Source organism: Oncorhynchus masou, chromosome 28 (genome assembly GCF_036934945.1).
Source record: "Oncorhynchus masou masou isolate Uvic2021 chromosome 28, UVic_Omas_1.1, whole genome shotgun sequence".
In the NCBI taxonomy this organism is placed as follows: domain Eukaryota; kingdom Metazoa; phylum Chordata; class Actinopteri; order Salmoniformes; family Salmonidae; genus Oncorhynchus; species Oncorhynchus masou.
The window spans coordinates 49,762,777-49,776,771 of record NC_088239.1 but is presented as its reverse complement, the minus strand read 5'-3'; the positions used below and the strand labels follow the sequence as shown (position 1 = coordinate 49,776,771).

At 42.1% G+C, this 13,995-nt stretch overlaps 1 protein-coding gene across 4 annotated transcripts in view; it reads left to right on the top strand.

The window, feature by feature from the left end:
• Positions 1-13,995, top strand: part of rfx3 (regulatory factor X, 3 (influences HLA class II expression)) — a 62,781-nt gene that overhangs the window by 15,355 nt on the left and 33,431 nt on the right. For 2 of the 4 annotated variants that reach the window (XM_064942408.1, XM_064942406.1), the window contains exons 2-4: positions 9,705-9,829; positions 9,922-10,010; positions 12,730-12,997. In XM_064942408.1, coding sequence (XP_064798480.1) covers positions 9,710-9,829; positions 9,922-10,010; positions 12,730-12,997 — 477 coding nt within the window. In that variant the 5' untranslated portion in view covers positions 9,705-9,709. Of the gene's footprint in view, positions 1-9,704; positions 9,830-9,921; positions 10,011-12,729; positions 13,004-13,995 lie in introns of all 4 variants that reach the window. The other 2 variants (XM_064942407.1, XM_064942405.1) reach the window with 1 other exon arrangement.

The window sequence follows — 13,995 nt, the reverse complement described above, 5'->3', positions numbered from 1 at the left end:
TTGTTCCTGCGTGGGCTTGTAGAGCTTGCAGTTGTTCAGTTGAGCACAGCGCTTAAGTGGGCCACAGGGGAGCGAGAGCAAGCTGAAGGGGGGGTGCTGCTGCTGCAGGAGTGAGGTAGGTGCCCTGTTTACATCCAGAAAGTCAATCCTCTCCTCATCTCCTAATCATCAGGGGCAGGCTGCAGGGAGCAGGTGGATTTGGTGTAGTAGAGGCCGATAGGGCCTCTCCTACTGCAGAGTGCATGGAGCAGAAGAAAAATGGTACCTGTAGAGACCAAAAAGAGAAAGCATGACAACCTCTGAATGGATCACGTCATGTCAGCAGCATCTTCCTGGCACAAAGACTGGCACAATTTACCGTATAACCACGTAACTGATGGTTATAAAAGAACTGAAGACGGGATGGCCAGGCATTTGTGCGGTGGAATCCATTTTTGAGGTGACGTGGACTCTTAACAATGTGAATAAACTTTGTTGCTCAAGCAAAGTGGTGTAGCAAACGAGTCTTCGGTTGCCTAGGTGACGCCCGCATGCCTGCAGCAGCAGCAGCACACATTGAAATATAGTTGATGGTCCCAGTCGGTATTCACGCCAACAAATTGGGGGAAACCAACATTATTTTCTATTGACCCCCATTGTAAAAGAGGTAACTTCGTCATACGTTGTTTTGTTATACAGAAAAAAAAACATGCCGAAAAGCTGCTGTGTTAGTTAATGTACATGTAACCGTGTCAAAAATCATGTCCTCTGGTTCGCAGTGCTCCCACGTAGGGAAATAGAGCTTGTGAGTTCTGTGTGGGGGATGCGGTGTCCGAGGAGTCTACACGTACTGTAGATATGTGTGTGGGAAACATTAAATCACAGGTAAGACATAGCTTGTTTAGTACAGTTCCGTTTGTAACTCCACTCACTACTTGCAGCTGAGCTGTATAGTCCGTTTGTTTGTGTTAGTCTTGGCAAGTGTAATGTTACGGTCGGTAACTAGCTAGCGCTCAAGTGGCTGCTAGCATCGTTATGAAAAGGGGCATGAGGAAAGCCCTACAATAATACGTTTTTCTAAGTAGTGGGAACGCCAGGGAGCAGGCAATGTTGAAAATGAATATCTAGACATGTTCTAATTTTCTTAAATGTAGTTTTGTAATCGACTAAAACAAGCAGACAACAAGTACTGCATTTGAAAAAGTTAATGGGGTAGCCTATTGTGGGTAAGCACAGGTTTTCCACACAGGCGGGATGGGTCGCGACGTTCTATCTAATACCAACTGGGTCTATAGAAGAGGCTTGGAACCTCTAACCCTGTCAATAGATGCAGTACAGAGGTCAAACGAACTCGACCAAAATAATGGAATTGCCATGGAAACGCGCGGAGGAAAGGGCGGTGGGGGAGAGATCCTTAGTCTCCTCATTGCCCCCCAGCAAAATTAGGCTACATTTAGGCTATTGTTTATATGTGTATTTCACACTATGTTGAGGTAACAATCTGAGTCTAATGCTTGTATGGATGTCAACCCCAACACATGTTCATGTCATCATTACTAATCAACTGCATTACAGTTAAAAATGACTCACTTCTACCACTGTTGCTAACCAGCTTGCTTATACATTTGGCATTTTTAGCAGTCACTTCTTCTAAACCTGAAAATAGACTTGTTGAAGTTCTACATGTTATGCAGTGGAAAACATCTCAATATATAAAAATTGTGGAAATTATGACGGATTTGACGAATATCCACTTTGTCAGATCAGTTGAATGTGAGCCAATCTGGTCAATGGAACTATCTGCGTTCCATTGACTCCTTTACGGCATCTACAGTATTTGACTGGTGAACTCATGGATACACTCTCAATGGTTGCCTCGTATTGGGATGCGATAATTTCAATGGTAATGTAGAATGTTAATTCAAATAACTGATGTGGCTCATTCAATGGAATGTATTTTTGTCATGTCGGTTGAGTTGAATCAACAAATCACAGCACATATTGATGGGTACACTTCCTCTTTTTACTTCATGCTTTGCTCCTATGAGTACACTCTCAATGGCGGCCAGTCCACCCATTATGCCATCATTGACCTTGAATGGGTATTCCCGTTCTATTCATTCTATATCTATGGCATCACATACAGTCAGCAGCAGAGGAGAGGAGAACATGTGCAAATAGGCTATTCAAACATTTGGCTGCCCGATAACAGTCATCCAAAATTCCATGACCGTCCCAGGCCTACCTGGCACTGGTTGTCACTGTCATGTTAGTTTCTGTCGTCTGCTGCCTTCCTACTAGCATCTCCCTGTGATCAGGTACCTGGGCTTTTGGAGCTTTTTAGACCATGTTGTCACGCTACCAGCAGAACATATGCAATTTGCTGAGCGACATTAAAAGGCCATATCAGATGGAACGATAAGTGTCTTGAATCATGCAGGATTTTTTATCTTCAATGGATGCTGAGAGCTCTTCAGGATTGTTTAAGTCTTTCTGTCTTTGGTTTTATCAAATGGTAGGCTAATATATTATAGAAACAAGGGGAACACTTTTCTTAAACCCCTGCTGCACCATCAAAGTATAGACTATGTTCCTTCAACTGAGCCGTTTCAGTTTGAAATTCCTGACTGATGGCAGAACAGGAGCGGAATGGTCTGACTGACTGGTCTCTGGTTCTTTCTGTGAACAGCATGGAGAACCACCTGTCTGAATCAGTGCTCAACTGTTTTAGTGTTTTAACAATACATGATGGAAGAAAATACTATTCAATTCAATGCAGCCTCCTGAGTTAAAAGGAAACTACGCTGAATGACACCCTGTGCATGCACTATACTGTGCTGTACTATCATGCACTATACTGTGCTGTACTATCATGCACTATACTGTGCTGTAATATCATGCACTATACTGTGCTGTACTATCATGCACTATACTGTGCTGTACTATCATGCACTATACTGTGCTGTACTATCATGCACTATACTGTGCTGTACTATCATGCACTATACTGTGCTGTACTATCATGCACTATACTGTGCTGTACTATCATGCACTATACTGTGCTGTACTATCATGCACTATGAAGGGAGAAATGCATCTGAACACAACCTCTGGTATATCACTGAAGATAGAGGATGAGTAGTAGGGTGGAGAGAAGAGGGGGTGGAGGAGGACAGGCAGACCCCGGAGAGATCCAGGGCTCTTAGGAGACAGGTTAATTAACCAGGAGAGGCTTGGTCATGGAAACTAAGTTGAGCAGATGAGGGGGAGTGTGTGGGGGGTCACCGCGGAGGACAGAGCAAGAGGAGGAGAGGTGGCTGTTCTATGATTAGCCTACATGCTGCTTTACTGTGAATGTCTCCCTCTGCCCAAGTCCTCATCTCACCGTAGCTCTGTGTGTTCAGGGTTGGGTCGTTAGCCAATAAAGATGGATTCTAAATCTCTGACACCAGCTACATTTTTGGACACCTATGCATGTGTTCCAATGCCGAGGTGTGAGAACAAAGTAAAAACCGTGGTTTGACAAATACGACCACATTTTCACAAAATTAGCCTAAATGTGTTTGGCAAGAATTAATCAACAAATGTCTGAATGATAAAAAATCGTTGGAAGATGTGAAGGGAACAGATTTGTGAGAGCAGAGGGAGAAAGATAAGCTCATTAGGGCTGTTAAATATTAACTGTTTTTTTATTGCTGTGAACACGGAGACAGGAGACGAGCTCTCTGCTCGGACCACTGACTCATACACTACCCTGAGTACATTCAGTACTGCTGGCCACAGCTGCCTGTTCTAGCAGCACAGCAGTCAGAATTACAATGGTGCAGTCAATGTGATGAGTTGCTTAAGCACTGACTCTCAAATGGACAGTTATTGTACACACAGAGTCGGTATTCTTATTCATATTATACCACAGAATAATGATGATATGGTATTGTGACTGTATTAGTACATGTTGTGCATAGATGATTGGTTGAGAGAAGCTTCTTCCCAGGAACCAAATCATCTAATCAAATGACAATTTTATTTGTCACATGCGCCGAATACAACAGGTGTAAACCTTACCATGAAATGCTTACTTACAAGCCGTTAACCAACAATGCAGTTCAAGAAAGAGGTTAAGAAAATATTTACAAATAAACTCAAGTAAAAATAGTAAAATAAAAAAAGTAACACAATAAAAATAACAATAATGAGTCTATATACAAGGAGTACCAGTATCGAGTCAATGTGCAGGTTAGAAGAGTTATTTTGTATATGTAGGTAGGGGTAAAGTGACTATGCATAGATAATAAGCAGCGAGTAGCAGCAGTGTGAAGACAAAGGGAGGGGGGGGGCGTGTCAATGTAAATGGTCCTGGTGGCCATTTTGATTAATTGTTCAGCAGTCTTAAGGCTTCAGGGTAGAAGCTGTTAAGGAGCCTTTTGGTCCTAGACTTGGCGCACCGGTACTGCTTGCCGTGTGGTAGCAGAGAGAACAGTCTATAACTTGGGTGACTGGAGTCTTTGACAATTTAATGGGCTTTCCTCTAACACCGCCTAGTACATAGAGTTGAAGTCAGAAGTTTACATACACCTTATACATTTATACAGCCAAATACATTTAAATTCAGTTTTTCACAATACTAGTCCCTAGTAAAAAGTCCATGTCTTAGGTCAGTTAGAATCACCACTTTATTTTAAGAATGTGAAATGTCAGAATAATAGTAGAGAGAATGATTTATTTAAGCTTTTATTTCTTTCATCACATTCCCAGTGGGTCAGAAGTTTACATACTCTCAATTAGTATTTGGTAGCATTGCCTTTAAATTATTTAACTTAGGTCAAACATTTTGGGTAGCCTTCCACAAGCTTCCCACAATAATTTGGGTGAATTTTGGCCCATTCCTCCTGACAGAGCTGGAGTAAATGAGTCAGGTTTGTAGGCCTCCTTGCTTGCACACGCTTTTTCAGTTCTGCCCGCAAATTTTCTATAGGATTGAGGTCAGGGCTTTGTGATGGCCTTGACTTTGTTGTCCTTAAGCTATTTTGCCACAACTTTGAAAGTATGCCTGGGGTCATTGTCCATTTGGAAGACCATTTGCGACCAAGATTTTTTAACTTCCTGACTGAATTCTTGAAATGTTGCTTTAATATATCCACATCATTTTCCATCCTCGTGATGCCATTTATTTTGTGAAGTGCACCAGTCCCTCTTGCAGCAAAGCCCTCCCACAACATGACGCTGCCACCCCTGTGCTTCATGGTTTGGGATGTTGTTATTCGGCTTGCAAGCCTCCCCCTTTTTCCTCCAAACATAACGATGGTCATTATGGCCAAACAGTTCTATTTTTGTTTCATCAGACCAGAAGACATTTCTCCAAAAAGTACAATCTTTGTCCCCATGTGCAGTTGCAAACCGTAGTCTGGCTTTTTTATGGCGGTTTTGGAGCAGTGGCTTCTTCCTTGCTGAGTGGCCTTTCAGGTTATGTCGATATAGGACTCGTTTTACTGTGGATATTGATACTTTTGTACCTGTTTCCTCCAGCATCTTCACAAAGTCCTTTGCTGTTGCTCTGGGATTGATTTGCACTTTTCGCACCAAGGTACAGTGCCTTGCGAAAGTATTCGGCCACCTTGAACTTTGCGACCTTTTGCCACATTTCAGGCTTCAAACATAAAGATATAAAACTGTATTTTTTTGTGAAGAATCAACAACAAGTGGGACACAATCATGAAGTGGAACGACATTTATTGGATATTTCAAACTTTTTTAACAAATCAAAAACGGAAAAATTGGGCGTGCAAAATTATTCAGCCCCCTTAAGTTAACACTTTGTAGCGCCACCTTTTGCTGCGATTACAGCTGTAAGTCGCTTGGGGTATGTCTCTATCAGTTTTGCACATCGAGAGACTGAAATTTTTTCCCATTCCTCCTTGCAAAACAGCTCGAGCTCAGTGAGGTTGGATGGAGAGCATTTGTGAACAGCAGTTTTCAGTTCTTTCCACAGATTCTCGATTGGATTCAGGTCTGGACTTTGACTTGGCCATTCTAACACCTGGATATGTTTATTTTTGAACCATTCCATTGTAGATTTTGCTTTATTTTTTGGATCATTGTCTTGTTGGAAGACAAATCTCCGTCCCAGTCTCAGGTCTTTTGCAGACTCCATCAGGTGTTCTTCCAGAATGGTCCTGTATTTGGCTCCATCCATCTTCCCATCAATTTTAACCATCTTCCCTGTCCCTGCTGAAGAAAAGCAGGCCCAAACCATGATGCTGCCACCACCATGTTTGACAGTGGGTATGGTGTGTTCAGGGTGATGATCTGTGTTGCTTTTACGCCAAACATAACGTTTTGCATTGTTGCCAAAAAGTTCAATTTTGGTTTCATTTGACCAGAGCACCTTCTTCCACATGTTTGGTGTGTCTCCCAGGTGGCTTGTGGCAAACTTTAAACAACACTTTTTATGGATATCTTTAAGAAATGGCTTTCTTCTTGCCACTCTTCCATAAAGGCCAGATTTGTGCAATATACGACAATATCCTATGGACAGAGTCTCCTACCTCAGCTGTAGATCTCTGCAGTTCATCCAGAGTGATCATGGGCCTCTTGGCTGCATCTCTGATCAGTTTTCTCCTTGTATGAGCTGAAAGTTTAGAGGGACGGCCAGGTCTTGGTAGATTTGCAGTGGTCTGATACTCCTTCCATTTCAATATTATCGCTTGCACAGTGCTCCTTGGGATGTTTAAAGCTTGGGAAATCTTTTTGTATCCAAATCCGGCTTTAAACTTCTTCACAACAGTATCTCGGACCTGCCTGGTGTGTTCCTTGTTCTTCATGATGCTCTCTGCGCTTTTAACGGACCTCTGAGACTATCACAGTGCAGGTGCATTTATACGGAGACTTGATTACACACAGGTGGATTGTATTTATCATCATTAGTCATTTAGGTCAACATTGGATCATTCAGAGATCCTCACTGAACTTCTGGAGAGAGTTTGCTGCACTGAAAGTAAAGGGGCTGAATAATTTTGCACGCCCAATTTTTCAGTTTTTGATTTGTTAAAAAGTTAGAAATATCCAATAAATGTCATTCCACTTCATGATTGTGTCCCACTTGTTGTTGATTCTTCACAAAAAATACAGTTTTATATCTTTATGTTTGAAGCCTGAAATGTGGCAAAAGGTCGCAAAGTTCAAGGGGGCCGAATACTTTCGCAAGGCACTGTACATTCATCTCTAGGAGACAGAACGCGTCTCCTTCCTGAGCGGTATGACGGCTGCGTGGTCCCATGGTGTTTATACTTGCAGTACTATTGTTTGTACAGATGAACCTGGTACCGTCAGGCATTTGGAAATTGCTCCCAAGGATGAACCAGACTTGTGGAGGTCTACAATTTTTTTTTCTGAGGTCTTGGCTGATTTCTTATGATTTTGCCATGATGTCAAGCAAAGAGGCACTGAGTTTGAAGATAGGCCTTGAAATACATCCACAAGTACACCTCCAATTGACTCAAATGATGTAAATTAGCCCATCAGAAGCTTCTAAAGCCATGACACCATTTTATGGAATTTTCCAAGCTGTTTAAAGGCACAGTCAACTTAGTGTATGTAAACTTCTGACCCACTGGAATTGTGATACAGTGAATTATAAGTGAAATAATCTGTCTGTAAACAATTGTTGGGAAAATGAATTGCACAACGTGATGTCCTAACTAGAGGTCGACCGATTATGATTTTTCAACGTCGATACTGATTATTGGAGGACCAAAAGAGGCGATACCGATTAATCGGCCAATTTTTATTTATTAATAAATGACAATTTCAACAATACTGAATTAACACTTATTTTAACTTAATATAATACATCGATAAAATCAATTTATCCTCAAGTAAATAATGAAACATGTTCAATTTGGTTTAAATAATGCAAAAACAAAGTGTTGGAGAAGAAAGTGAAAGTGCAATATGTGCCATGTAAGAAAGCTAACGTTTCAGTTCCTTGCTCAGAACATGAGAACATATGAAAGCTGGTGGTTCCTTTTAACATGAGTCTTCAATATTCCCAGGTAAGAATTTTTAGGTTGTAGTTATTATAGGAATTATATGACTATTTCCCTCTATACCATTTTGTATTTCATTAACCTTTGACTATTGGATGTTCTTATAGGCCCTTTGGTATTGCCAGTGTAACAGTATAGCTTCCGTCCCTCTCCTCGCTCCTCCCTGGGCTCTAACCTGCACAACGACAACAGCCACCCTCAAAGCAGCGTTACCCATGCAGAGCAAGGGGAACAACTACTAGAAGGCTCAGAGCGAGTGACGTTTGAAACGCTATTAGCGCGCGCTAACTATCTAGCCATTTGACTTCGGTTATACCAGCCTCATCTCGGGAGTTGATAGGCTTGAAGTCATAAACAGCGCAATGCTTGATGCACAACGAAGAGCTGCTGGCAAAACGCAAAGAAAGTGCTGTTTGAATGAATGTTTTACGAGCCTGCTTCTGCCTACCACCGCTTAGTCAGATACTTAGGTGCTTGTATGCTCAGTCAGATTATATGCAACGCAGGACACGCTAGATAATATCTAGTAATATATAACTAGTGATTATGATTGATTGTTTTTATAAGATAAGTTTAATGCCAGCTATCAACTTAACTTAACTTTGCTTACTGTATTCGTGTAACAGGCAGTCTCCTTGTGGAGTGCAATGAGAGAGAGGCAGGTCGTTATTGCGTTGGATTTGTTAAATGTACGATTGCAAGATTGGATCCACCGAGCTGACAAGGTGAAAATCTGTCATTCTGACCCTGAACGAGGCAGTTAACCCACCGTTCCTAGGCCGACATTGAAAATAAGAATAGTTTCTTAACTGACTTCCCTAGTTAAATAAAGGTATAAAATAATAATAATAATAATAAAAATCGGCGGCCAAAAATACAGATTTCCGATTGTTATGAAAACTTGAAATCAGCAAATCGGCCATTCCGATTAATTGGTCGATAGTCCTAACCGATTTACCAAAACAATAGTTTGTTAACAAGAAATTTGTGGACTGGTTGAAAATGAGTTTTAATGACTCCAATCTAAGTGTATGTAAACTTCCGAATTCAACTGTAGGTCCTGGATGGTCGTAAGCTCGGCCCCAGTGATGTATTTGGCCGTACTCACTACCCGCTGTAGGGCCTTATGCCGAGCAGTTTCCATACTAGGCAGGGATGCAACCGGTCCGGATGCTCTCGATGGTGCAGCTGTAGATCTTTTAGAGGATCTGGGGACCCATGCCAAATCTTTTCAGTCTCCTGAGGGGGAAAAGGTTTTGTCGTGCCCTCTTCACGACTGACTTGGTGTGTTTGGACCATGTTAGTTCGTTGGTGATGTGGACACCAAGGAACTTGAAACTCTCGACCCGCTCCACTACAGCCCCTGTTCATTCGTCAACATGGGTACAGTAATACCATAGATATAATCTAGAATTCATGTCTCTGTGAGTGATATTGATTTTATACTCCCAGACCCAGATACTCCTTAGCTAGCACTTAAATTGTCCTGGTACTGTGCTTGCAAACCACATTGAGACGAAGGTTGCTTGTGGTGTTCTTTGCAGTGGACTTTGTTCTGCCACTTTGGCGCCAGGCCAGAGAAGAGCTTGTGGTTCTCTATAGTCCGTCTATCAATGTGCTCCCCTCCATCGATGGCTCTGGTGGTACCCAGTTGACCAATGTGTCCTCTCGTTCCTGCAGGCGCCATGCAGACCCCTGAGGCAGGCGCTGACTCCGCCTCCACTGTCCCTCTCCAGACCGCCGTGCCTGTGCAGCCCGCAGGCTCCGCCCAGCAGGTGACCTCTCAGGTGCCTGTCCAGCAGCAGGTAAACGGCTGTGTTTGTGTGTGTGTGTGTTTGTTTGATTTGCATGTGTTTGATTTGTGTGTCGTTTCTAACTTGTTGCCCTACGGTTGCAGACCCAGACTGTTCAACAGGTTCAGCATGTATACCCAGCACAGGTGCAGTATGTGGAGGAGAACAGTGGCGTCTACACCAACGGAACCATGTGAGTGTTTAGTGTTGCTCAACCACCGCTGCCTTTGTCACTCACTCTGCAGTGGCACTATACAGTGGCTTTATCGTCTTCTCTGTAGTCAACGGCAACAGCTAAAGTCACTTCACAGCAGTAGTTCTGCCACACACACATGGCGGGTGCGGAGGGCGTAAGTAACAGCACAGTGAAGTACTGTGTGATTGTGTGCAGTCACCTGGAGATGACCAGGAGTATGAATAAGTGCTGTGCACTCCTTGGCTCGGGGGACAAGGTTATGTACACACTCCACAGGCTGGGGCTGTCCCATAGTGAGTGACACACAGTCACAAATCGACCGACAGCAGTCTCTGATGGAGGGGCAAGGCCTGGCTAATAATCAGGACAGAACAAGTGAGCTGAGCACACACCCACTTACTATTTGAGTCTGTTAACAGTGTGTTAGTACCAGCTGCTTGTCCCCTCCACAGTTCTATTGGGTATAGAAGTAAATTCACTACACACCAAAAGAGTACATGAGAAAGGGGCAGGAGGTATTTCTTACCGTTCAGATGATTTGTCAACGAGTCATTCCGGTGCCCTAAACTTTCCTCCATAACCTGGTATTTCTCCAGAGTTTCGGCATAAGTTTTATACACTCCTCTACATATTTATTTGGATAGTGACTCTTTTAATTTGGCTTTGGATTTGAGATCAAATGTGTTATAAGGCGAGAGAACAGAAATAGGACAGCATTCTAGTAAATAAACTTAAATTGACGTTTTTATTACTGCACTAAAAATATGTCAATTTAAGTTTATTTGCCGGAGTGCTGTCTGATTTTCTTTTCTTTGGATTATATACAAGAGAGTACAGAATGTCACCTTTTTATTTGAGGGTATTTTATTACATATCTGTTTAGAAAGGAAAGCACTTTATGTATCTTGGCCCCAATTGTAAAGTATGTGGACAAATTCACTTATAATGTATTTCATTTTGTCAAGTTTAGTATTTGGTCCCATATTCCTAGCACACAAACACCGCGTCAAGCTTGCTACTCTACAAACTTGTTGGATTCATTTGCAGTTTGTTTATGTTGTGTTTCGGATTATGTTGTGCCCAATAGAAATTAATGGTAAATAACGTATTGTCTCATTTTGGAGTCACTTTTATTGTCAATCATTATATAATATATTTCTGAACACGTCTACATTAATGTGGATGCTACCGTTACGGATAATCACGAATGAATCGTGACCATTGAGCGAAAAAAGTTAGAGGCATTATTATCACATATGATACAATACATTATTTACCATTCATTTCTATTTGGCATAACATAATCCAAAAAATAAGCCAACATAATCTAAAACATAACCCAAATGAATCCAACAAATTTGTAGTCACAAGCTTGATGTATTCATTGCGTGCTAGGAATGTGGGGACAAATTATTTCTGCATGGTATACCGAAACTTCGGTACCTTTTTGATACTAGAACATGAAAAACATTTTGGTACTCAAATGTTTGTTTCTTTCAGCACTTCTGTCAAATGTGTCTCACTTCGTCTACTGATTGAGAGAGGATCAAGTCTGTTTATCAGCGAGTCAATGTCTCTTTTGTAGCGCGAGTGCACTGTGCCTGCTCCAATTACTCATTGCTAGCTCTAGCCTGAACCACTACACTCACTGGGAGTCTGGGCTGCGTAACATTAGCTTCCCACTCATGCTGCATGGAAGCTAACACACAGTTTCAACACAATGTTGAAACTGTTAATTACTGTTTGCAAAACTATGTCTGTTACAGGCTAGAATGCTTTACAATGCAAGAAGAAACTGTTAGCTTCCAGTTTTGTAGGCTAACTTTTCTTGCTAGCTTACAGCTGAAGCTAACATCAATCTACTACCCTAGTACTTTTTTGTGCAAACCATAATGCAAAATATGCCGATTGTCACCACAAACTTTATTAATTCAGTTCAGAGCAACTGACTGTGTGTGTGAATGACTTCTTTACTGGGTCTTAAGAGACAGCACACACTTTTTATGCAAATCTTGTTCAGCCGTATAATAAAATAAGTCCCAAATGGAAGGGAAGCTAATAGTTTTTTTCCTCTGTAGCCCCATGAAAGCAGCCAAATCAAGCTCAATATCTCAATGCATGTGCACACTCCTATTGAATATGCACTCCTATTGAATATGCACTCCTATTGAATATGCATAAAGTGCATTCATTTCTTAGCGGTGAAACAGATATGTATGAAAATATCCTCAAGTAAAAGGTGACATGCTGTACTGTCGCTTCATATGAAACATTTGATCTCATATCCAAAATGGAGTATAGAGCCACATTTGAAAGTTTTAGCATCACTGTCCCAAATTTATATGTAGGGGAATGTATATAAAGGTCTGAGAGAGAGAATATGTTTCTGGTCCACAACACCTGTTGTGTCAAGGCACTGAAGGGTGTCATTATATCAGAGGCCAAGGTAATGGTCTTAGTCACTGCAGAGGAAAACGACAATCACACAAATCTCTGTCGGCACGGCGACTCCTCAGGTGATTTGTGTAACTATGGAAACTCCACTTTCATTAACACAGGAATATTGCCTTCCCGTGAAGGCTCAGAATGGCACCGCTAATTCACATCAAATAGGCACTCCAGCACCATTCAAACTTTCCTTTATGTAAAAGGAAATTATCCTGACCTATCACTCCGGGGGAAATTCCTAACTTTTCCCTCCATTGTTTTTGCCCAGACGGACGTACTCGTACTCTGAGCCCCAGGTGTACAGCCAGAACAGTGGAGGGAGCTACTTTGACACGCAGGGCAGCTCGTCCGAGGTGTCTACAGTGGTGTCGTCCCATGGCATGGCCAACAATGGAGGGGGGAACGGGGGTCTGACCATGGGTCTGGCCGGGGGGCAGATCATCAGCAGCTCTGGAGCCTACCTCATCGGGGGCAACTCCATGGACAACTCTGCCCCCCACCCAGCCACCCAGACTACCCGAGCCTCCCCGTCCACTGTGAGTGTACGGCCCCCCTTTACTTACTCTTCTCGTCCTGTTTGTCTGTCTGTCTGTCTGTCACGCCACTCTCTCCTGCCTGTCATAATGCATATCTGAAGCCTTTCTTGAGTAACTATAGTACCACTTAGCTACTTTATGTCTGTGTCTGAGAATGTGTTATTTAGTCCAGTCTCGCTCTGTCCTGTCCTGTGGTCTTCTCAGCTAGTACTTTCTATAGGTATCTACCCTTCCAGTGCTGTAAATTGGAATTTCCTCTCGCGCTGTGTTTTAACTAAATATTCAAATAAATATTAAATCATATTTGTTAGTACTGCTTTACTGTGTCGTGAAGCTTTTAAGACAAAACACAATGGGTGTGTTTGAGCAGTAAGCGTAACGAAGACTACCGTAGGGGGAAGTCGGCGAGTGAAGTCAGGAGGTGCATTTTAGGGGTTTTCCAACAGCAAGGCTCAGAACAACGTGGCAGTGTCAACAAAGCTGCTGTTATTTCTAAACGCTTTTCTGTATAAATGTCACAAAACTTTATACCCCCATATCACACACTCACAAACTGAAAACATAACAGGGTCATACTTGGGAACATTAGAAACAGTTTAAATGTAAACAATTTCTCAGTCTAAAACTGTTCATCAGCCAGTTAAAATCGTCGATTTTGATACAACGCTACATTGTAGCTAGTCCCATCAGATAATCTGGCACATGTTAGCCCTATGCTAACCTCACCAGATGACCGTGATTATTTCCCGATTATTTCCTGTCAAAGACCTTAGACTTTATACCCACCAACCAATGGCATTTCTTAAAATCAACCCTGGCCACTAGAGGGATATTTTAAACCTTAAAATTCAAGATTCACTTTTGTTCCATTGGTCTGTAACAAAATGTTTTGTGCCAATATTGCATCGAGGCATCCTTGACTAGACTACTAGCTATTAGTACTAACGATAGACAAAATGTTCACGTTTTCGCATATATTTAACACACATTCATGTTCT